This window comes from Schistocerca piceifrons, chromosome 7 (assembly GCF_021461385.2).
Source record: "Schistocerca piceifrons isolate TAMUIC-IGC-003096 chromosome 7, iqSchPice1.1, whole genome shotgun sequence".
NCBI classification, from domain to species: Eukaryota; Metazoa; Arthropoda; class Insecta; order Orthoptera; family Acrididae; genus Schistocerca; species Schistocerca piceifrons.
In genome coordinates this window covers 67,287,204-67,313,758 of record NC_060144.1, presented here as the reverse complement: position 1 = coordinate 67,313,758, position 26,555 = coordinate 67,287,204, and the positions used below count along the sequence as shown (strand labels likewise).

Below are 26,555 nucleotides of genomic sequence, written 5' to 3'. Positions count from 1 at the left end.
CAATCAAAAGCCCTGACCTGGGATGCCGATGTGATAGATGAACTGCCATGGTTGGGAAAAGCAGACAGTAATTCAGATGCGCAGGAGAACTATGAACATGTGCAATGTAACTGGCGAGCAGTTGTGCACGACTAACCTTAAATGGACGGACTCCGGCCTCCACCAGGACACTGGACTCATTCTAAAAGCTCCCGTCGCTAGACGAACGCCACAGTGGTGCACTGGGTCAAGTAAACGCAATACCGAGGGCGCCGCAGAACCATAAACCAGACTCCCATAGTCAAGAGGGGATTGAACAAGGGCTCTGTAGAGCTACAGCAGCGTAGAGCGATCTGCACCCCAGTTGGTGTTGCTCAGGCAGTGGAGGGCACTGAAGTGTTGTCAGCACTTCTGCGTAAGCTGATGAAGGTGAGGTAGCCAAGTCAATCGGGCACTGAAAACCAGAGGTAAAGTTCTGGTTCTGGATGAACGGTACGACGCCGACAGAAATGTATGAGACATGTTTCGCGGCTGAAAACTGGAAACAGTGGGCTAGAGCCTATGACTGCACCTTGTGAATGGCTCCCTGTAGGTGCCGCTCAGCAACACCAGTACTGGAGGAGCAGTACAAAATGTAGAAGTCATCTGCATACAGAGAAGGTGAGCGACAGCCCTACAGCTGCTGCTAGACTTAATAGCCACTAAAAATAGAGACACTCAATACGGAGCCCTATGGAATGCCATTCTCCTGTATATTGGGGGAACTGTGGGAGGCACCGATTTGGACACGGAAAGTAACGGAGCGGCAGGAAGTTTTCGATAAAAATCGGGAGCGGGCCCAAGAGACCTCACTCGTACAATGTGGCAAAGATACGATGCCGTCAGGTTGTGTCATATGCTTTACATAAGTAAAAAAAGATGTTGGCATCTGGAAAAGGCTGTTCAGATGGCAGACTCGAGGGACACAAGATCATCAGTGGTAGAGTGTCCCTGGCAAAGCCGCCCTGACATGGAGCCAGTAGCCCAAGTGACTCCAGGACCCAACCCAACTGCCGACACACCATACATTCCAGCAGCTTACAAAGAAAGTTGGTGAGGCTGATCAGCCGGTAGCTATCCACATTATGCAGGTTTTGACCAGGTTTGTGCACCAGAATTATGGCGCTCTCCCGCCATTGTGAGGGAAAGACGCCATTGCACCAGATCCGGTTGAAGATGACTAGGAGATGTCACTTGTAGTCAGATGAGAGATGTTTAATCATCCGACTGTGGATCTGATCCGGCCTAAGAGCTGTGTCAGAGCTATGTGCAAGGGTGCTGAGAAGCTCCCACTCTGTAAATAGGCTGTTATAGGGTTCACTGTGGTGTGTAGTGAACGAGACGATTTTCCTTTTCATCCGCCGTTTGAGTGTGTGAAAGGCTGCAGGGTACTTCTCCAACGCAGAGGCTCGAGCATAGCGCTTAGCAAAGTGCTCAGCAATCACATTTGCGTCAGTAGATAACACGTCATTGATGTTAATGGTGGGGATTCCTGTTGGGGTCTGGTACCCAAAAAGATGTGTCTAATCTTCATCCAGACTTGGGAAGGTGACGTATGGCACCCAATGGTCGACACATACCTCTCCTGACACTCCTGTTTCTGTCATTTTATAAGGTGGGGAATGTGGGCTTTGAGCTGCTTAAAAGTTATTAGGTGCTCTAGGGAAGAGTGCCGCTAACGTCTCTGTAGAGCTTGCTGATGCTGTTCAATTGCCTCAGAGCCTTCCGGCAACCACCAAGTGTCTGTCTTTCGCCGAGGGCACCCTAAAGAACGAGAGATTGCATTTTCTGCCGCAGAAACGATTGTTGTAGTGACCTGCTCAACAACAATATCCATGGCACCATGTGGGGGAGATTCTGCAGTGACAGCAGAGGTAAAGGCTTCCCAGTCTGCCTTGTTTAAAGCCCATCTGGGTAGGCATCTGTGGGCATGACGTCAGGGGAATGACAAGAAGATGGGGAAGTGGTCATTACCAAACAGGTCGTCAAGTATTCTCCAATAGATAGATGGGAGAAGGCCAGGACTGCAAACCGAGAGATCAATGGCCAAATATTTGGCATGTGCCACACTGAAATGTGTGGGGGCACCTGTATTTTAAGAGGCAGAGGTTGAGTTGTGACAGTAAATTTTCGACCTCCCTACCTTGGCCGTTAAGCATGGCGCCACCACACAAAATGTTATGCACGTTAAAATCTCCCAAAAGTAGGGAAAGTTTAGGGAGTTGATCAATTAGTGCAGCCAATACATTCAGCGGTACTGCACCATCTGGAGGAAGATACACATTGCAGACAGTTATTTCCTGCATCATCCTTATCCTGACAGCCACAGCTTCAAGAGGGGTTTGAAGCGGCACAGGTTCACTACATACTGAGTTCAGGACATAGATGCAAACTCCACCTGAGACTTCATTCTAGTCGCTACAGTTCCTATAACATCCCTTATGGCTGCAGAGGGCAGGGGTCCGCATTGCTGGGAACCAGGTTTCCTGGAAGGCACTGGAGACAGCAGGTGTAAAAATTAACAGTTGCCGTAGCTAAGTCAGGTGGTGGAAAAAACCACCGCAATTCCACTGGAGGATTACATGATCGTGAGACTGGGAAGGCATGAAACACTTGATGAGGCAGTCTACGCCTCAGGGTCACCTGCTGCCACCATATGAGTACCTATGTGATCGACATCCATTGTGTTTGAGGGCCCAGCGAGATCTAGATCCTCAAGCGGATGCCAGAATCTCCACCTCATCCTGACACAGAGCTTGTAGGTAGTGGTGGTGTGGGTGCCATCTCAGTGCCTTGGTTCTTGGGGGTCTTTTTCTCTTTAGGTTTCTCTCACTGCTCCTTAGGTTTGCCCGGCTTGGAGGGCTTCACTGATTCAGTCTCAGGAACTGAGGAGGACTGTGAAGCCGCCAACCAGCTACCTGTGGTTGCTTCAGTCACTGACAGGTGTCAGCTTTGCCACTGGTAGGAACCTGGGAAGGGAGTGACCCAAGGGATCCCTTCCTGGCAAGAGGATCCAAAGACGACTTACGTTTCTCCAGCTGAGAAGTGGGGACTGACATCCACGATGGTTGTGTGGGTGGGTGGGCGAGGGGGGGAGGGGGGCTGGGGTTGCTCCTGGAGAAGGTTGTGCAGGAGCAACAGGGAGAGAACTGACCCCCACCATCAAGGGGGCAGGTGGAAACTGATGGCTCAGAGCCAACTGTTCCTAATGGAATGGAAGATGGTAGAACCACTGTCATAGCGGCGGCGTAGGTTGAAATCCAGTGTCTTGTCTTCCATTATTTTTCTTTCTTTCTGGAGACTCCTGCAGTCTGGCGAGCAAGGCAAATGGTACTCTTCGCAGTTGACACAAATGGAAGGCGGGGCACAGGGAGTATCGGGATTTGAAGGATGTCCACAATGCCAACAAGTGATGCTGGAAGTACAGCTGGAAGACATACGGCCAAACTACCAGCACTTAAAGCACCACATCGGGGAGGGATATATGGCTTTACGTCACAGAGGTAGACCATCACCTTGACCTTCTTGGGTAATGTGTCACCCTCACCCTCAAAGGCCAAAACGAAGGCACCGGTGGCAACCTGATTATCTGTCGGACCCCAGTGGACGCGCCGGATGAAATGGACACCTCGCCGCTCTAAGTTGGCACACAGCTTATCGTCAGACTGCAAAAGAAGGTCCCTGTGAAATATGATACCCTGGACCATATTTAAGCTCTAAAGGCAAGTGATGGAAACAGAAACATCCTCCAGCTTGTCACAGGCAAGTAGTGCCCGTGACTGGGCAGCGGATGCTGTTTTGATGTAGACCGACCCTGACTGCATTTTGGACAAGCCCTCCTCCTTCCCAAACTTGTCCTCTAAATGATCCACAAAAAACTGAGATTTCATTGACAAGAAAGATTCCCCACCAACTCTCATACGAGGTATCGGGGTGAATAAGCTTCGCTGCCATCCTTAGCCTGGCGTTCCTTCCATGATGCGGCCGTGGGTGGGGGGTGGGGGACGATTTGGGGTCGTATTTCTTAGCATTGAAGTTAGGACTAGACCACTTAGAGACTGCTGGTGTTTGACCACCAGCTACAGATGACATACAACACTTCACTTCACGGCGTGTCATCTGCCCTGATGCCACCCACTCCGACCAGGGGCCCTCCCCACAGGCGCCACCCAGCCGCAGCAAAGGCCACCTGACAGGATGGCCATTGCTGGGATTCCCGATGCCACAGGGTGATGGGCATCTCCTCCTTGGCATACATGGGGAGTTAATGGTGCAGGCATCAGTAGAGCAGATCCCTGTGTGGCCAGCGGGCTACAACCAACAGGGTACATGGTGGCCCCACCACAACAGTCTGACTAACGTGCTGGATATCAGGCGCAAACAAGCTAAGAAGTCCATTATCATAAACAGTGCAGAAAGCGATACTGCACAGAGGATGGAGGAAAATGCACCCAGGAGGGTGACAACGCCCAACAGCTGGAGAATGAGCGGAAGTGCAGATCCATGCCAAAGAAGCACGCAAGAGGTCTCAGCGCATGATGGACACTGTGCACTATGTAAAGCGCCCTTCCCCAATTGGCTCGCTCTTCGGGAAAATTTTGAAAAATGGAGGTCAAACCCAACAGGGGACCATCACATAAAGGCTGATACATGTGGGACTCCTTTTAGTCGCCTCTTACGACAGGCAGGAATACCTCCGGCCTATTCTAACACCCGGGATTGCTGTTTGTCTACAGGGGCATGAGCAGCACTAGATATTGAGTGATCACTGTGAAGGGCATGCAGATACCTCATACTCATGTGAGACAGTGTTATCAGCAAGTGACTGTCATTGTATGTGTCCATTTCGTTGGCTGGTCGAATCATGGAATATCCAGATTTGTAGGGCACTTGGCTGCAACAGTGTCCTGATGTTAGATTAGATGGGATCACAAGGGCATTATACTTGTCAAGGTTCTGATCAATACAGTCTAACCACATCAGACAGAGTTATTATTCACCAAACACATAATAACCTGTTCCCACCTGTGGACTCCTGACAAATAGCATCGCATTGTGATCAGTAAAGAATAGCAGTTCTGCACTACTGAGGACGACTCTAGTCAGTGAACACGGTGGCAACCAGCAAAGACGTCCCATTCTTTCAATGAATTGGAGAAACACAGCAATTTTACTCCTGCCATCACAGCGTGGTGACCCATTGGGTATGAGGATGATGATAAGTGAGGGAACTCTGATGGCACAACTGTACGTCACAGACATCCTACATCTTGTGTTACCTCTCATGTGATTGTATTGAAATGTCAGTTTACTACAGGACAACATTCTTCTACATGACATGTCTATGAACTGTTGACGTACTCCTGTGGCCAAAAAGAAACCCAGATTTGGCTCCAATGTAATGCATGCGGTACCTGTTCTGACGTCAACTCGGTCCAGTATATCAAGGACCTGTTACAAAATTTGTGGGCCACCTTGCCTCAGGGGATGATGCAAAAACTTTACGGTGCTTTTTCAGACTGAATGGGGGCATACATCAAGGTCAGAGGGAAAGCAACATTATAAGACAAGTGGGCTCATGCTGCTAAGTTCCTTGTAAGTTTTACTCGCTTTGGTAATCACTGAAATAGCATCACAATAACCTCCAAACCTGGCTGCATCAATTTTACCATTCAGTGTGGAAAATGCTAAACAAAAGGAGAATGTATTTCTATGGACAAATTTAACTAAAGACTAGAAATACAGCCATATGCACTGCTTTCTGAAGAAGCTAAGGAACAAGTCCCAACAGTAAATTTAAGTCACACAATGACTTAAAAAATTTTAAACCAGGGAAGACAATGTGGGAAATAATACATCTGTGACAGACATTAAGGTAACAGGAAAATTCTACTTTTCCAGACCTTCCTAAGAAAATAATGGATATCAGAAGTTGTGGAGACGCCCTTTTAAGCATTTCTATGTCATTTAAGAGAAAAACATGTTACTGCAGCAAGCAATTATTTGGACACTTTTCATATGGCACATCTTGTACCAAGTTTTATCATTAATCTGATTCTTTCAGCTCTATACAAGACCACCTAATTTATTACTAATTAAAAAGCTCCAAATACATGAACACACATGTTGACAAGTGGATACCTAACTGTGTTCAGCCAGGAGTCTACTCCTGTCATCCAAGTACTGTCCGTTGGATACGGAACCGGCCTCACCCCAGGTTTTCCCAAACAAAAAACTGTCACCTGCACAAGGTTCACAGACTGGTTCAGTAATTCAGTCTGCCAGTAGCTCACATTATTTTCTGAAACTAGCCTTGGAAATTACTTTTACAAATATTTGAATCACACTCTGCGAAAGAGTGAGGTTTCCTAACTGTAATATTTATACAACTATAGCACTCCGTTCCTTCTCAAGTTTGAAGGGGAAAAAAATAGATGAATCAATAAATAAATACCTACGATCAATATAACTCGCATGTTGTTAAATCAACACACACACACACACACACACACACACACACACACACACACACACACACACACGCACGCACGCACACCTCTGCAGTCCATCTAGGCAGAATAAACCTGCACCAAGCATTATTAAGAAAGAACAACAGATCAAAATGAAAAACACAATTAAAATATCCATTTAATTACAATAAAATTTAGATATCTCTGTACTTACCTTTCCCGCTGAGACTGGCATTGGCTTTGGCCCCATACCAGGTCCAGGGAAGCCATGCGGTGGATGTGATGGTCCATGCATCCCCATGGGATGCATGTTAGGGGCCATGTTACCACTCATAGCACCCATAGGTCCCATGTTTCCCATAGGATGAGGGTGCGGAGAATGGTGGTGATTCATAGGACTCATTGAGCCCATGTTGTTCATCGGTGTGACGTTCATGCCACCTCCCATATGACCACTGTTCATTGGCGGACCACACAAACTGTTCATAGATGGGCCACCCATTGGTCCATTGTTCATTGGAGGTCCCCCCATAGGACTATTGCTCATTGCTGGGCCACCCATGGGACTACTGTTCATTGGAGGACCACTTAACGGACTACTGTTCATTGGTGGACCACCTATTGGACCACCCATGTTGTTCATGGAAGGACCTCCTAAGTGACTGCTGTTCAATGGTCCACCCATTGGACCATTATTCATATGACTACTGTTCATTGTAGGACCACCCATACCACTCATTGGGCTTCCCATTGGGCCACCCATTGGACTGCCCATTGAACTTCCACTCATCATTGTGCTACCCATGTTGTTCATTGGACTACCAATAGGACCACTCGTACTCATGGGACCACCCATAGTTCCGCTGTTCAGGGGGCTTCCCATAGGAGGACAGCTGTTCATAGGACTGCCCATCGGAGGACCGCTGCTCATGGGTGGACCTCCCATCTGGCCACTGCTGATGGGTCCTCCCATGGTGTGGCTGCCCATGTTGTTCATCGGTGGGCCACTCATGTGACTACTGCTGCCCATAGGTGGCCCACCCATGTTGCCCATGGGACTCATGCCTCCCATAGGAGGACCACCCATGTGATGGTGGTGGTGGTGGTGATTCATGTGGACGTGATGGCTGTGACTCATGCTCATCGACGACATCTGGGGTGGAGTGTCATCGAAAGGATTGGACGCCACAATGGTATCACCATAACCTGTAAAACACATTATTTTGATCTGTAAATCAAGGCAATATAATCATATATTGATTCTATGATAAAGAGTTTGGGACAAATACACAAAATTTTAACATGATATACATCTTTAGAAACAAACTGTTGTATCTTCACTGATCAACACAATGTCGGCAACTACCCCCTGATGAGACCTTAGCACATACCTTTCACTCTTCTACTTTAATATATTTGAGTGGTTGGAAGGAGCATATGTGTTAAATAGCCAATTGAATGAAACACAAAAGGGCACTCATGCTAAAACAGTATGTGTTCACTGTCAAGTGTTGTGAGAAGCACAATTCATACAGAATATGTAGTGAACTGTTCGGTCAAGAGTTTAAGACTGGAAGTGTTCTGTCAAAACCTCCAGGGAAGTTTACAAAAACTTTAGTGCCAAAATGGCACAAAAGAGTGGCCATTTACATCATCATCTGCAATGCTCATTAACAAGGGCCGATCATCCATCACGCTTATGGAACAATCTGGAGTGCAATTTATTTCTGCAATGCACATCCATCAGATTGCCAAACTGTCACCATTTTTAAATATTTCATATGCTACCATGTATGCAACCAAATTCTATTAATAACTAGAGTTCACTATATACACAAAACCTTCACAGAAATAACACTACACATAAATGGAATTGAATAACATATTCAAAGTCTTCGTTGTACACAGTTTGCAAATTATTATCCCATGAAGCATCTGATATCACACCCATAGTTACTTTTATTCTGGAAAATAGTTATCATTACCATATTACAGGCACAAATTTTTTGAAAAAAATTATTACCTTATTTTTGTTTCATAATATCATAAAAATCAGTCTATATTCACTCATTCTGATGATTATGTAACTGATTATACATGCACAATGCCCGCTGCCTATCAAGGAAGTTTTTGATCAATTAGCTCAGTCCTAAGGGAGGAAAGAGGTACAGGTTCAAGAAGATTGGCCTGGAATAACAATACAAATAAGGGACAAAAAATGTTGTGACAAATGATTTTAGATGCCTCCATAGCCTTAAAAAAAATGGACTAGAGAATACAGAGAATAAGCAATACTCCCTTCATTAGATGTATTACACACACAAACACACACACACACACACACACACACACACACACAACCAGTGGTGTACATGTTCCGCTTTTAACCCGCCCATGCTTGCCTGGTGGCCAGGCGGGCAGGCCGCCGCGCGTTGTCAACAGAACGGGCAAGCTGCTTCACTCCCAGCCAAGCCAAGCAGAACCCAACCCAGGCAGGCTGCGGAAAACTTGCTTGCCTGCCCATATTACTGCTGAGCTGCGCTAGGCAGCCGTTTAGTCGGCGCGCGTCATTGTCATATTATGAACGTTAATTAAAAGTTTTTATTTTACCTGAGCACCAAAAGAGAAACCCCAACATTATATATATAAAAACAAAGATGAGGTGACTTACCGAACGAAAGTGCTGGCAGGTCGATAGACACACAAACAAACACAAACATACACACAAAATTCAAGCTTTCGCAACAAACTGTTGCTTCATCAGGAAAGAGGGAAGGAGAGGGGAAGACGAAAGGAAGTGGGTTTTAAGGGAGAGGGTAAGGAGTCATTCCAATCCCGGGAGCGGAAAGACTTACCTTAGGGGGAAAAAAGGACAGGTATACACTCGCACACACGCACATATCCATCCACACATACAGACACAAGCAGACATATTTCATGTCTGCTTGTGTCTGTATGTGTGGATGGATATGTTCGTGTGTGCGAGTGTATACCTGTCCTTTTTTCCCCCTAAGGTAAGTCTTTCCGCTCCTGGGATTGGAATGACTCCTTACCCTCTCCCTTAAAACCCACTTCCTTTCGTCTTCCCCTCTCCTTCCCTCTTTCCTGATGAGGCAACAGTTTGTTGCGAAAGCTTGAATTTTGTGTGTATGTTTGTGTGTCTATCGACCTGCCAGCGCTTTCGTTCAGTAAGTCACCTCATCTTTGTTTTTATATATAATTTTTCCCCCGTGGAATGTTTCATATATATATTTTTTTTTTTTTTTTTCAGGTCAAAAAATATTGGGTTTTATTTGTACATTCTTCCTTTACGCGTATATTTCGGGCTTACTATCTATATAAATAAAATCGAATTGCCAAATGTGTTGATAAGCGTAAAACTCGAGAACGGCTGGACCAATTCGGCTAATTTTTTTCTTTTTTTTGCTGTGTTCGTAATTCTCAGGACAAGGTTTTTAAGAAATAAATTTTTTGGAAAATCGACCGAAAAATTGGAAAATTTGGGGAAAACTGAAAGTGCGTTATCATTGTGTCCGTGTGTTTGTATTGCATACAATCTTGATGAAGTTTTGCACACTATACTTTGAAATCAAGAGGAAGGTCACAGACTACATAAAATTTCGTAGGGTGTATGGCAGAGGTTACTTTGCCTAACGGAATTCGACAAATTGTACGTTTTTATTCCGATCTTGATGAAATTTGACACACTTGATATTCAAAACAGGATGAAGGGCGCTGTCTGCTTAAAATTCTGAACGGTGCATGGCGGAGGGTACTTTACTTACATACTTCTACACCAACCTACATTTTTATTCCGATCTTGAAGAAATTTTGCATACTTGACCTTCAAGAGGAACATCACTGTCTACATAATATTTCGGACAGTGCATGGAATAGAGTACCTTACAAAAGATTTTGAAATCATTTGCGGGTTACCATGAAAGTTGGCTCATTTACGCATGTTTCCATGTAGAAGGTTTTTGAATATTTCCATGAGCATCTTAAACCTAACTAACCTAAGGACATCACACACATCCATGCTCGAGGCAGGATTCGAACCTTCGAACGCAGCGGTCGCGCGGTTCCAGACTGTAGCGCCTAGAACTGCTCGACCATCCCCGCCGGCCACATTCACAGTCATTGTGTTTGACAATTTGCGCACAGCAAATGTCGTTTAACAGTTCCAAACCAATTTTGGTTGAGCGAACGTGTTATATTGGCTGCAAAAAACCTTCATGTTAACGAAATTAATTTTCAGATTCAAAATATGATACCTGGCGAACTGATGACATACAAGTCTGTTTATTCCGTTACTAACCAAGATGATGTAGTCAACTATCCTACGGAATTTTTAAATTCGCTGGATTTGCCCGGATTACCGCCTCCCAATCTGCAATTAAGTCGGATCGGCAATCATTATGTTGCAAAAGGTAAACCAGCCACATCTTTGTAATGGCACCTGGCTTGCGTTTAGAATATTCGAGCCAGTTTTTGGGCAGTCAGGAAACGCAGAGCACATCAGTACATATTTATTCAAACGCCAGTCTGAATTTATGCAATGCATTGTCATGGATATTAATGCACCCCTTTGTAATTGTCTGTCCATAGATCAATTGAACTGGCACATATACCAGAACGAATTGCATGCACTATATCTGGGAGCATTTTGCTGCGCTCTTTATCAGCTAAGGTTTGAACTTTCCTAGCTACTGTCACTCGGGAAGGCATAATATTTTTAATATCAACTGAGCCATATTTCTTACCTATGTCGATCAGAGTGTGCCCTAAATTAAGAAATCCATCTCCCTCTATACTGCTAAATGGTCTCAGGTCCTTAGCACACATTTCGACGCACTTTTCGGTCACTAAATCTTTGTCCTCTTTCAAGATATTTATGGAGTGAGGGAACCGCTTGTCAAATTTGCTCATATGTCGTAACATACTCGAGGTTCCCGAACAAGTACTTACGAGCTTTTTGCATAGTCTGCATTGAGACATACCTACCGATTTATTTGAAGCGGCCTCATAAACACACGAAAACGCTTCCCATGCGGCACTTGTGCTGTTTCGTTACCAGCATGTATTCGCCAGTTGTCATTTTTTTTTTCAATCTCACTAAAGTTCGACCTATTCATTGTGCTACCCCCAACGTTGCGATAAATGGACTGCGGGCTAACTACCTGGCTACTCTAGTCGCGTAGTCGCGGTAGCTTGACAGCGCAACCTGTTGTCAGGCGCAGCAAGCTGAGCAGGTCCCGTGAAGCTTGGCAGGCCTGCGGGAACCCAGGTAGCCCGGGCTTGCGGGAGCCCAAGTCGGCCGCATTACCCACTATGCCTCAGTACACGCGCACTCTTGTGTTTACGTCGTGACAGGCTGACCTGCATGAAAGGTTGCAGAGGAGCTAGGGGCAAGCAGGCTGCAAGGGGAATTTGTACACCTCTGACACACACACACACACACACACACACACACACTAGTAAAGCCTACAACGTAATGATGCTTTTGATTCGATATCAAGAGAAATAATAACAAACTAACATTGGAATTATTTACATTTTCAGGATGACATTTTCTTCACATTCCGGTATTGCCACACATTCATATCTGGTAATAATCAGTGTACTTGTGTAACATTTTTGTGCCTTTTGTGGTGAAATTTATTAATGATACATTATGTGGATGGCCCTTTCTGCATTTTCCAATTTTACTGCTTAAAGGCACCTCTTTTATTGGGATATACAGCATGTTTGCACTATCTATGTTGAAATATTAGTAATGTGATCATCTCAAGGCCAAAAGCCATTTTGGTGAGTGACTAATTTGTATGCAATATGTCGTCTGGGTTTTCTGTTTACTTGCCACCAGTCTCGCAGTGTATGTACATGAACATCAGAAATGACAAATGCAGCTACAGAAAAAAAAAAAAAAAAAACCTATGTGTGTTACATTATTTATAATGAGTATGTGTGTTTGTCCCTGCAGATGAAACTTTGAACTTTTTTCTGTGAAAATTCAGTTTATCACTCCAGTGCCTGGTACTTTAAGTGTTGTTAGATTACTAACTGTTCAGGGATGGAACAGAAGAGACAGTGCAAAAGTGGTTCGATGAACCTTCGACCAGGAAGTTGACAGTGATTGGCAGAGTATACATGTAAACAGATGTAGATCTGTTAGCTTGGTCACATACTTACTCAGAGTCTAGTTACAGTAAAGATGAGTTAGGAAGGGACAGTGGGTTGACAATCTGAATCAGGCGTATTGAGAAACAACACAAATGATATGGGTGATGACTACAGAGGTACAAGTGTCAACAATTTTAAGGTTTTACATTTTTCCAAATGATTTTGGGTGACATTCAGTAGTAACTTTAAATTTTCTGACTTTAGTGATTCCACAGATTGTAGAGTTCAGCCTGAGGACTCTTAAGTCAGATAACAATCTTAATAATGGTCCAACAAGAAAGAACTGACAGACATGAACACACAGAAAATTGTAAATGCAAAGAACTGTCAGATTCTGTCATACTGTAACAGCTGTCAAGACTCATTCTTCACAAGCTATTAAAATTCTCAACTGACATTTTTGAAAAGAAGCTCCTAAGGAGGAGACCTTCATACATCAGTTATCCACAACTTTCACAAGACAAAGATTCACATGCTATACCCAATACATGGTAATAGCAAGAACTGACAGAATGCAAACGTTAGGAGAAGAGTCACTGACAACACATAAATGGCTAGTGTTCCACCTGGGGTGTGCGGGGGGGTGGGGGGTGGGGGAACGAGGTGACTCCAGTATATAAGAATGGTAAAAGAAAGGATTCACAGAATTACAGACCAATACCCCCAACTTTTGTTTGCTGCACAATCCTTGAACATATTCTCAGTTCAAATATATTAAACTTTCTTGAGACAGAGACATTTATGTCCATGAGTCAGCGTGGTTTTAGAAAGCTTCATTCATGAAAAACTTAGCTTGTCCTTTTCTCACAAAATACACCGTGAACTCTGGATGAAGGGCAACAGGAAGATTTCATACTTCTAGATTTCCAGAAAGCACCTGACACAGTGCCTCATTGAAGGCTGTTAAAGAAGGTATGAGAATGTGGCATAAGCTCACAGATATGCGAGTGGTTCGAAGACTTCATAATTAATAGAACTCAGTAAGTTGCCCTCAACGGTGAGTGTTCATCAAAGTCAAGGGTATCGGCAGAAGTGCCCCAGGGAAGTGTGATAAGACCACTGTTGTTCCCCACATACACAAATAATTTGCAGACAGTGTGGGCAGCAATCTACAGTTCAGTTGTTTGCTGATGATTCTGTGGTGTATAGTTAAGATTTTGAAGTTGAGTTACTGTAGGAAGATACAAGACAACTTAGACAAAATTTCTAGTTGGCTTGATGAATGACAGCTAACTCTAAATGTGGAAAAAAGTAAGTTAATGCAGATTAGATGGAAGAGCAAACCTGTAAAGTTCAGATACAGTATTACTAGTGTCCTGCTTGGTGTAGTCAAGTCTTTTAAATATCTGAATGTGACATTGCAAAACAATATGAAATGGAACAAGCATCTGAGAACTGTGGTAGGGAAGCGGAATGGTTGACTTTGGTTTGTTGGGAGAATTTTAGAAAAGAGTGGTTCACCTGTAAAGGGGACTGCATATAGGACACTGGTGTGACCTATTCTGAGTACCGCTCGAATGTTTGGGATCCATACCGGGTCGGACTGTAGGAAGACACTGAAGCAATTCAGAGGCGGGCTACTAGATTTGTTACGGTAGGTTTGAAAAAACATGTTACGAATGTGCTTCAGGGGAAAAGGAGATGTTCTTTTTGGGAAACACCACTGAGAAAATTTTGAGAACCAGCATCTGAAGCTGACTGCCACACGATTCTACTGCCAACAACATACATTGCTCGTAGACCCCAAAGATAATATGCGAGAGATTAGGGCTCATATGGAGGCAAATAGTTATTTTCCCCTTGATCTATTCCCCAGTGGAACAGGAAAGGAAATGACTAGTAATGGTACAAGGTACCCTCAGCAAAGCACTGTACAGTGGCTTGTGGAGTATCGATGTAGATATTAGTCACTGGTGACTCTTAGTATGATCAAATGGAAATCATTAAAGAATTTTGGAACATTACTTAAGATGAAAAAAAAAAAACGTAGAAATATTGAAATACAGTAATGGCACGGTCTGACAGACTGAGAGAAGACGAACTGAGTCCCTGACAGCACATACTCATAAATAAGGCTGAAAACTTCAATAGCTTATGGGCAAATCCCCCTCCCCCCTCTCCCTCCCCTCCCCCCCCCCCCCCCCTCTCTCTCTCTCTCTCTCTCTCTCTCTCTCTCTCTCTCTCTCTCTCTCTCTCTCTATGTGTGTGTGTGTGTGTGTGTGTGTGTGGGGGGGGGGGGGGGTTCTGGCAGAGTGGGAGAGAGGAGAAAGAAAGGACGCGGTGGGGAGCAGGGAGCGAGGGTTGGAGAAGGATGGTTGATGGCTCCGAGGCATGCAGCAGATGCACAAGACAGTTATGCGACACATAGGCAATAGCACCAGTGACTGTGCCGCACATGACAACAGTGATGTGGAGTGGCTGGCACAATGTAACTGTACTAGGTTTTGAGTAGGGTAGGGGGGGGGGGGGGGGGGGAATTGTGTAAACAGGTGCATGCTCTAGCTTGAAAAAAAATTCATGTGAAAGCTAGTACAATTTCAGTCTTCCTTGTGTGCCCACTGAAGTCTCAACACCCTTACTATTCGGTGAGCTGTAATCTTTATTCCTAAATTATTTACAGGAATTATTTCAAAATTAACAAATGGCAGTTAAATATGGACATTCAGCTATAGTGCACACAAACTAAGTCGACACTCGGTGGGTGGCTGTTGGGATTCACTGTAAATGGGAAATGCCTTTACAGTCGCTCCCAACAGCCACTGTGCCGAGTGTCAATTTAGTTTATGCACCAGCACATTGATCCTTTCAGATCCACTGTTGGACTATGTCCGACATGTTAAATGATGTCAGACACATTTCTGTTATTGTGCCTCAGTCTACTCTCTTGTTGGAATTCACAAGACGCATGGCAGCACTTTGTACAAAGATCTGACAACTCAAAGTGTGCTGCATTCGCATGCTTGTAGTAAGGTAAAAGCCAACTGAAAACATTTAAGTGATGACATTGCCAAGTGGCTTCTGGAAGATACTGAGCACTAAGGAGAATTTAGTGATGAAATGATCTGGGAGAAACTTCTGCCGTGCGCAGTGATGTAAGTTCTATCGGATCAGAATCTACAGACAGAGAGTAAATTGATTGAGAGAGACAACCTGTATGTGGAAGGTTTATCATGATAGAGATGCTGATCTAGTGAAATTTCCTTTTTCTGTCACACAGCAAGTTTTCACCATCCAACATGGTGTTCAACCAAAATCCAAACTTGCATATTTCCAACTCTTCTTCATTGACAATCTTAGTGAAATTATGCATGCTACAAACATGTATGCTAAAGAAAGGACACAAAGTTACTCCACTTACAAAACATTCAATCTGGCAATCATAGAGGGAGGTTTCATTAGAAGAATTGAAGGCTTTCCTATATGTAATATTGGGCACAGCCATGAATTTGAATGCAAAGTTAATTAGTTATTTTACAGGAGACTAGCAAGAACGAACTCCATATTTCAACCATGTTCTCTCTTGTCTCCATTTCCAATCCCCGTCCCCAAATATTCTGGATGTTGCATTTAGTTCCACCTGTCACAGCTCATGGGTGTCAACATATGAGAGGGTGCAAGGTGAAGAACATTAGTGAGTACATTAACAGTCAATGCAAAGAACTTTATGCACCAAAAAGGAATTTGGCTATAGTATTCAAAGGGAGTATCCAATTCAAGTGCTACAATCCAAGGACATCTAAGATGTGAGGTTTATGAGTTTTCTGGCTGTGCGATTCAGCAAACTGTTACATTTTTCTCATATTCCACATTATGGAACGACAACTACAGGAAGTCCAATTTGTCTTCATTTATCTTTTGCAACCCAAACAGTGGTTCATTTGGACAGCAATTGCTAGATTGTGCTGGTGTTCCTGGCTGTCACATCTTTACTGACAGGTTCTACACAATCCTTAAACTTCCTGGGGAATAGCACAAAATGAAATTTCATCTAACAGGTACAGCTATGATTTCTAGGAAGCATTTCCCATGCTCTTCGAAGATGACGAAACTTTCTGAATATGAGTTCTGTCTCGTTCATCCTGTGACAAGAGGTTAGTGACATTTTTGAATACATTCTTTGGTCCTCAAACCCAACTGATCACTGGTTATAGGAAGAAATATCCTGTGAAATTCCTGAAAGCCACTGTTACTTTGGAATACACAAGCCACCGTTGCTTTGGAATACACTAAGTTTATGGGAGAAGTCAACATGGCTGATCAGTACTGTTGCTGCTTTGGTTTTACAAGACAGTCATAAGTGGTGAAAAAATTATTCTTTTGGCTGTCTGAAGTTGCTATAGTGAACAGTTATCTCCTCTGCTCAATAGGAAAATATGAATGTGGAGAACATCTACATACTCATCTTTACAGTAAAGGAAATATAATCAGACAGCTAGTCGACCAGGAGAGAAATACAAATTCAAAGAAGAGAGGAAGATCTTCATTGTCTGACATCAAGGAGAATGGGGAAAAAAAAATTGTGATGTGACGTCATATTGCATTATGTTTTCTTAAAACAGTAGTGTAATAACCGGTGATCCCTTACATCTTTACCCGCATAAAATAAATGAGTTGGGGAGAACACAATGAGTACAAAAATTGGATTAGAGAGAGTTAAAGTTTTTGAGTAAAAACCAGAGAGCCAAAGGTGAGCAGGAGTGTAATGTCTTGCTACATACTTGTAGCCAGGCCAGTAACAAAACTCTTCTCACAGCAAGTCCATTAGTGTCAGTTTAAATGATACTTCAGATGACATACTGGAAATAAGATGAACAAAATTGAAAAAGACAGTATTTTAGGCACTGCGAAATTCAGACAGCAGAATGTACCAACGTACCACCCTGCAGGATTGGTGCTACCCATTCGAACTTTCAGAAGAACCTTTGCCCTTTCGTCATCCACGCTATGCCGTACAAAGATTTTTTTAAACTTAAAAAATTATCAGAAAGGTGTCTCCAAAATTCCAATGCAATTCCACAAAGAAAGAAATCCAGGTTTACGACAAGTTTCCCCAAATGAAATTCCCTGATTTCCAGGAAAGTTTTAGCCTATTTCCCTGACAAATGTTGAGATCTCAAAGGTAAATGAAAACATTAAGTTGACAAAAAAGTGTAAGCAGTTCTGTATTTCTCCCCTGTGTGAGCAAAAATCTTAAGTAGTAGCATCAATGTCTTTTGTAATTAACTGTTGTTAGATAGAGAAAGCAATCCAAATGGTATGTATGTTTCATTAAGACCACTGATGTTATTTTATTTCAATAAAACGAAACATATCTGGTGCCAAAAATATGCATTTCCTTGGGGTCACAAGACAGATTTCAAATATCTTCACTGATTTCAGAAATAACCTCATGAAAGTGCAGGCCTCTTGAAAGAGGTGGATAAGGCAGGAATGACTTGTGTAGACCAACCAAGAAAATGCTGGTTCGTTATTGTTGGTTATCATCCATTGTGTTATCTCTATTACCTTACAAGTATTGTGCGAGTTTTATTTCGAGAAATATATGGGTATATAGCACACAAATCGCCAGCGACACAATTTTCTTCTTCTTATTGTCCACACTTTCTAATATATAAACTACTTTCGAAGTTTAAAAATGTACTACAATAAATAGGATGTCTATAAAATGCCACACTGTTGCAATTCCTGAAGTCCATCACCCGTGGCCTCCGCCCGCCAACGAGGACCTGGGTCCTAGGTCCATGGATAAACCACGAAAATCTGCCGCATTATGCCACACACAAGACCCAGCCTGCAGGTAGGTCGGTGAGACTAGATCCAATGGGCAAGGCCTGCACATTAGTGGGAAACGATGGGCTTCAGATCGACAAGCTCAATCCGCTAGAGATACCTGCAGAAATGACATGCGGTTTTGGCCCATTGCAATAATCCACTCATATGGTCAGATATTCATGTGTCAAGAGCCAGCAAGTTGATGAAATGAGACCGAGTTGATCAATCCATGCAATAGATAACGTACACAAAAACTCTGAGAATCAATACTAATGGGGATAGGTAGCAACTCACCATAAACGTGATCACTGAGCTACAGACAGGCTTGTAGAGAAGACAATTGCAGTCTCACAACTAAATTTTCGGCCATTGCCTTCATCAGAAAATGAGAACAGATACACATTCACACAATAACTCACACACAACTTGTGCACACATAACCACTGTCTCTGGCTGCTGCATCAACAATTTGTGACAATCGGATACAAACAAAGCACTCCTCATGCCTCAGTGCCTCTTGTTGGCAGCTGCTAGGCTAGGGGAAAGAAGTGGTGGCAGCACTGACTGCAAGCTGAGAGGAGTGGTAGAAAGGGGAGAAGCAGTACGAATGAGGGAGTAGGGAAGTGGTGCACGATCTCAGCTGCGCCCAGCCAGCGGTGATGCATGACATCTCAGTAAATGAACCATTTCATCTACTGAGACAAAAAATGAGATTTTTCCAGTTTTTTTCCGAATTTCCCTGACAAGTTCAAAATTCCCTGATATCCAGCACTTTGCAATCCTGAATTCTCTTTCAGTATTCTATGAAACAAAAGAAATGACATTTAGTGACAATTTTTGTTAGAAAGGGATGCCGTTTGGTAAATGTGTGTTTTCAAGGTATACAAGAAAAAACTTCAACAGCAGCAACAAAACTTATGGATCCACTCATAATGCGTGAAAAGAGATGATTATGCAGAAATATCATGAATATTACTGCAGTCAGTTGAGAGATGAAGCTGTGCATGACATACTACACGAAACATCTTAGTTTGTTTACAGTTTTATTGTTGTTACTATCTTTGATTCATTGCTTCTCTTGTTTATCTTGAAGCAATAAAATTTGAACTGACACCTGATATGATTGATTTACTTTCAGTCAGTATGTACGCACAAAATCTGTATGTCTTGGTACAATTCCAGAAGAACGAATATATAATTCCTTGCATCCTCCCCCAAGGAGAGGCAGGTATGATTATAAATCTCATTTCCAAACACCTGTGGTAACAATAAATCAGACAAACTGATTTCTTTACTTTCTGCAGTTGATTTTTAAGATTCTGTGAAATGTTCACAGTTGCCTGAATCACAAATTCATGATAATGCACATTCTTTGTTTTGGCATAAAGAGGGAAGATTCTTGGAAGAAACAGGGGGCACAGCAAACGAAAATAAGTCATAAGGAGGGAGTAATCCTATTATTGAAGGCCTCATTGAAAGAATACTCTAAAGAGAATACAAATGTACGGGACTAGTGTAGCAGGGGATACAACCCGTTGGCTTTGGACAATGACGTCACAAGTGGCCAATCGAGAAGCGATTTTTCTAAGTGTTGTAGCTCCCTTCAGTGGCTGATAAGTGTTTTTTGGCTTAAAAAAAAATCTCACGAGATAGAATAAACAGATCCACTTTATTAAGCAATCAGTAAAAAAACGAAACTGAAACATAACAGCAAAAGCGAAAATGGTAAACTGCTCTCTGGCGACTTGTGACGTCATTGTCCAAAGCCGACGGGTTGTATCCCCTGCTGCACTAGACCCAAACGTACAAACTGACACTTTCATAAAGATATCCTGGCCCTGCCTGCTTGCAAATCCAAATTTTTGTCACTGTCCCATCATGATATATCATCATTTGTACTACTGTGGGGAGATGAAGTCCACCCATTGACTATGAGCAATTTACAATGTATTTTCACATAATTTACACAGACAAGTAAAGATAAACACTGCTCCATTTCCATACACGACACGACAACTATTTCACACACTTAGTGCTGGGATTGAAAACTGAATATGTGGGTTAGATTCTAACGCAATGTCAACAGTGAGGTCATTAATGCAAAGGCGTAGCTCATAATGAACCTACAGCCAGTCAAAGATTTGAACACTATTCCTACTAAATGTGTGGCAATAGAAGTCCCATATCTTGTGCATGGTGCCATCTCACCTGGCAACTGCACGTCTGATTAGTAATTAAAATTATCCCATGTTCAAAACAAGGAATTCATTCAAGCATTGACAGGTCAATTTTATATGCAGTAGAGCACAAAACAGGCACTCTACAGCAAAGTATAATACCAACATGACAACAATGATCACAATATTATTTTAACAGAAAAGAAAAGTGTTAAACTGCATTTGTGATGCATAGCAATTGGCATAAGCCACATGATCAAATGGTGGGAACTTTTATTTTATCAACACATTTGTGATTGTATTTGTTTCCAAGTTTATGTCATGTAACTCATTAAGAAGTCTTGAACTGTTTATTTTATGAAAATGGCATTAAATACTATTCTTTCTGTTATTTTTTCTGTTATATTGCATAGTGTTTGTAACTGCTACATTCAAAATAATAATAAAACAGTGCAATATCAGTAACTGAGAAACATGTGAAATCATAAAAATCTAAAATTTATGTCTGATTACCAGTAAGAGGTGGTGGAAGGAGATCTTGCATTGGAGGAGGCGCCTGTACAACAGGGGTGGTGTTCGCATTTGATGATCGCCGCTTCTTTTTTGGAGGTGGAGGATCAGGGACAGTTCCCACCACAGGTGGTTTGAATTCTGGTCCAAGTCCTCCAAGTGGCATTCTGCAAAATTTTCATAAAAATGGTAATAGTACCAAACATAGACCATCACACACCAAGCTAATGCTTAAGAACACTTCTGACTACAAGCTAAAAAAGGTCCACAACATATTAGAACACATGATCACAGGTGTTTTATTCAGCTGACAAAAGAACCATGATACAGTACATACATAAATTTTTAAAAGTCAAAAACTAATACCATGCAAGCTCATCTAATTTTCAATGTTGAACACTGTCTTGAATAACATTTTGTTACGTTTACTTCTACAAACATATTCTATACACACTGAAGTGCATGGAAACTATTTCATTCCACAAGAGAATGACTGACGAAACAACACAGAACATTAATGCCTTAATAGAGCAATGAATAGTGATGATTTTGGTTGGGCAAGCCATGAAACAATAACAAAATATACTTTCATTCAATACTGAAATATATCCAGTTACAATTTTATTTATCTTATTAAAGGAGGAACTGTTATGTGGGGCTCATTATTTTAACTGTATTTACTAAGCAATTGTTGCAGTGCAAAGAAAGTTTATTTGTATCTGAAATTTGCATTCCTATTAACGAAATGGCATACAACTTACTTCTTCATCTACAGACACTCAAACTATACCCCTAATACAGAAGTTTAACAAACAGTCAGAAGGCGCAATAATTAGTACCCCATACAATTTTATGGGCTTCATGTGAATTCTTCCTCTGTATAACGGAATTGCTGAAACATAACTAAAATATACAAACAAATTTGGCACTGAAATGGCTACTAAACTTGGATTGTTCAAAACTTATGGTGCGCTTCGAAATAAGTACAATACACTTCCACAAGAAGCTTGAGATGAGAACCTTCTAAAAGATATTCCACACGTTTTCTTTCTCTTCATTTCCTTTTTGATACTCTACAACCTCACTACTGCAACACTTCATGCACTAGTCCATTATATTCTCTCTTTTACTGCAGAGATTCCCAATATATGATGGGATAGTAACTTATTTTGACTCCTTAGCTGCTACCAAACTCAATATTTACATCATCCTGTATCAACTGCCACAAAAACACATTTTTTTGGGGGAAAGTGAACATTCTATAATTTACTTGTCTTTCTACATTTAATGGCAAGGTCTTGAAGTGTATAAAAGCTACAAAAAATTTAGTACCAGAGACAAATGAAAGTTATATTTTCCATTCTGTCCCATTGTTGATAACAGAACTACACAAAAACTTGAGTACAACAGCAACTGGTGACTTACCCACATGCATTCGGCAGATGTTTATCATTCCTTTCATCATGAAAACAGGGTCCTCGCTGAATGTGTTGCGGCTCTCCCCCAGGGCCCTGGAAATACATGTGGTTCCTCCCCCTTGGCATGCTGAAACAGTTGGTTGTGACAATCTGCAACCTCTCTAAAGACAGCAATAAAATAATTAAGAAATAAGTAGTATTCAATAGCTCGTCATACCTCACAAAGGGCGCCATCCCTGCAATGTTATGGCTCATGTCCCTTCACTTTACCATCCCTCTGATATTCCTTAACCTCCTCTGTCTGTTCTCAAATTATAAATAAACGTTATCCTGCAACAAGAAGATTATGAGCTACAATGTAAACACTGCTGCAACGTCCACTGATTGAACATGACATGAATGAAGTAGAAGTAGCGTACGTCCGCTAGCACCTAACCTTTCAATCTGTCTTGCACGAACTTGACGCAAACATGAAACTGCATCAACACTTTCAACACGGAGCATATTGTCTATAATACAATGGCAACATAAGTAAGATCGACTTACTTTAACATTTTAGTTCCAACACTGTGTCTCAATCAGTTGCATTTGTCACTTTTCGGGTGCGGGCCTGTAGCTTGGACACAAATACCTTTACTCTTCACAAGTTCTTATACAGAACTTGCATTCGTTTCAACCGTGATAGCGTCCCTTGATATCGTTGTGAGATGATAGGGGCAACAGGAAAGTAAAAACGCAAAGATGCAACAGACATAAAGGATTATTTAAACTTTGCCACAGCCAAACACACGCCACTTGCTTGTCGCCATTGTCTATTTTCTCCAAGCAGGCAGGCAAGCACGAATCAGAGAGATTGCACAGACCGAAGTGATATGTTTCATACCGCCTCTGCTGAACAACAGAAATGACAGTATTCAATCTCTTTGCTTAATTTAGCTATAATCGGAAGTGTTGCGGCTCACTGGTGGTGTTTATTGCTAATCGCGTATGTGAATTTATGGATAAAGTTGCCGGAATACAGTCAGCGTGAATACGATGAACGCTAGATACATAGCTCGTTTATGTTAAAAATTGAAGTATTATAGCTGGGTCTTCGGCCGTCAATGCCAGTAGAAGATTGCCTCAAAGGTGTAGTAACGTAGAAGTCTATTCTACGATTCATTTGTCTTGAATGTGGCGCTTTTCTTGGTCGTCTTACGAGCTCGACAGTAATCTATCAAAATATGTAACTTGGAACATATGCACGAAAGGTTAACACAAAAAACTGAATGATGAATCGTACAAGGTGGTGCATGTAATGCTTATTAATGGACAATAGAAGTTAAGAGTATGGGACGGCAATGTTCATTAATCCAAGAATGATTCTTGTAGTGGTAGATATCGGATAAAAGAAATAAAGGCTTTTGTTGTGATTTCGGTTTTTTGTTTTTTTTTTTCTCCGAGTTTTTTGAATAGTCCAATCCGTATCAAAAGCCAGTGATCATAGACGGAAATACGGTTTGTATTGGAGCTTCAAACAACAGAAAATATAAAGTGGAGATTGAAAATGGGTGCTAAAGTCAGTTGCCTGTCTCAACAAGTTGAATATACTGTTTGTTACACGAGTTACAGAACTTTGATGTGACAGGATGAATGGTACCATCGTCTTCCCGTTGTCTTTTTGCACATCATTGTTGTTAATCGTTTATGACATAATTATTAACCAATCAATCTCTTTATTCATCCGTTAACAATATACATTGTATGGGTGTCGTCAATTACAATATAATTTCTTGTATTTAATTTGTTTCAAAACTTGGATAATAAAGACAACTATTTTATTCTTCAGTGTTATAAAAATTGTGTGTTAGTAAACCTTGAATTTATGAAATTCTTTAATTTTCTGTATTGTAGCAGGCAATGCACTAAAAAGTATTTTGGGCTGGTAGTTTACACTTTTTTGGTAGAGTGCTCCTTTCTGGGTGTCTATGTGAAAATCATCTCTCTTCTTGTCAACCACCACCGCTATGACCTTGCCTAGTAGGCAGTGTGGGTCTCGCGCACCGCCTCCTACGTTCCTCGGGAGTATGGGACATCTTCGTCTCATCCTTGTTTCAAACATTCATAGATGTATAATCTAGGAAGAGTAATTATTTTAAATTATTTCATTATTCTAATAGCGCTTTTTGGAGGTTTGAAAGCTTGTTTTGCCATACCTGGATTTCCCTAGAAGATCACACCATAAGCACACTGTTCATATAAGCATGATAGGCACACAGCAATGATTCACTGTTGCAACAGCCCCGAAGCATTCTTAGCACATAGCAGCATTTATGTAGTTTTCTACTCAAAACTTCTAGATACTTTTCCCATCTCAAGTGCTCGTCCACCCATATACCTAAGAATTTTATGTATGGAGCTGGAGCAATAACATAGTTCCCTAAATGTGCTTTTACTCTTCATCTAGCTTTACTTTTAATATTACTGAAATTCATCAATACCGTTTTATCCTTATTTATGATCAAAGCAGTATCGCTAAACCATTTTCCTGTCTCATTTATTGTCCTAGAGACACTGCTGTAGATTATCCACGGTGTATCCTTTTATGAAAATGCTAGTGTCATCTCATCAGCAAACACCACCGTTTCTGCAAATGTCAGTTTGTATCCTCTGTTGTCTATAAGAAATATAAGACTTTAACCATTTGAAGGCGAGTCCCCCGACCCCATGAAATTCTAGTTTCATAAGCAATAAGTCATGGCTGATTAAATTAAACCCATTAGATAAATCTAAGAATATCCCACAGCTTATTCATTCTTGTACAAGGCATTTTTAATCAGGAAGACAGCTAGCCTTTCAATTTAGAAAAACCTGACAATAATGACGCATTTCTTTTAATTTCACTAATTGTTTGTATTTTCAGTTTACAGTTCTCTGGAAAGGTGAGTTGTAATGGTATTAACATTTGAAGTTAACATTCATTGGAACAACAAAAAAAGGTATTGCTTCATGTATCATACATGATTGGCATACCTTATGCCGTGAAACGTATTGCAATGCATTCAGATACAGTAGAAGTGCTCTGTAAATGCTTCTGTAGCTATGTGTGGAATGTAAATGAATTTTGCTGTTTGGCCAGCAGAATAACTAATGATGGCCAAAGTAGAAAGTATATAAAACATAGATTGACAATGGAAAGAAAAGCATTTCTGAAGAGGAGAAATTCCTTAACATCAAATATAGATTTAAGTGTTAGGAAGTAAAATGTGTATGATAAGCAGTTCAGATACAAAGACAATAGAAGCTTTTGAAATGTTGTGCTACAGAAGAATGCTGAAGATCAGGTGGGTAGGTCATATAACCAATGAGGAGGTACTGAATGGAACTGGTGAACAAAGAAATTTTTTGCATTATTTGAGTAAAGGAAGTGATTGGTTGTAGGAATCATTATGAAACATAAAGGAATTATCAATCTGGAATTGGGGGAGGGGGAACTGTAGTAGGGCACCGAGAGGTGAATACAGTAAGGAGGTTAAGAAGGCTGTAAGTTGCAGTAGTTGTTCAGAGATGAAGAGGCTTGCACAGGACAGAGTTGCATCAAACCAGTCTTGGGACTGAAGGCCACAACAGCAACATATTAATCAGAACTTAATTTGGAAATTATGTATTATAGGTGCTCTGAAACACTTGGTTTATCAAAATTGGACACATTTGCTTCGGGAAAGCTATCCACAATCTTTATTTATACAAAATAGGCTTATTTTTTTGTATTAAGATTAGATAGAATTTTTCGTCATAGTGTGAACACTGGATTAAAATCCAATTGATGTTTATTTTTATTGTTTAACAGACCTGCCGATGGGTGACATTGCCCAAAACCAGTCAGTGTGAAATAAAAATATCAATTGACAAGCAGAAAATAAGCCTCTTTTGTCAAACATTTGGGCTTTGCAACATTTACTCTATACATGATTGCCAATTTCGATCATAAAAACTTTAAAAAAATATGTTACTTTTCATATTTCCAT

General features: G+C 41.7%; 1 protein-coding gene across 2 annotated transcripts in view; it reads right to left on the bottom strand.

Moving 5' to 3' along the window:
* LOC124804957 (protein pygopus) overlaps positions 1-23,395 on the bottom strand; it is a 73,437-nt gene extending 50,042 nt beyond the window's left edge. Inside the window, exons 1-5 of one of the 2 annotated variants that reach the window (XM_047265348.1) lie at positions 22,985-23,395; positions 22,766-22,878; positions 22,556-22,675; positions 21,134-21,297; positions 6,703-7,694 (exon numbers count right to left, since the gene is read on the bottom strand). In XM_047265348.1, coding sequence (XP_047121304.1) covers positions 6,703-7,694; positions 21,134-21,297; positions 22,556-22,675; positions 22,766-22,803 — 1,314 coding nt within the window. In that variant the 5' untranslated portion in view covers positions 22,804-22,878; positions 22,985-23,395. The remainder of the gene's footprint in view (positions 1-6,702; positions 7,695-21,133; positions 21,298-22,555; positions 22,676-22,765; positions 22,879-22,984) is intronic. The other variant, XM_047265349.1, reaches the window with a different exon arrangement.
* Between the last annotated feature and the right edge of the window lie 3,160 nt (positions 23,396-26,555).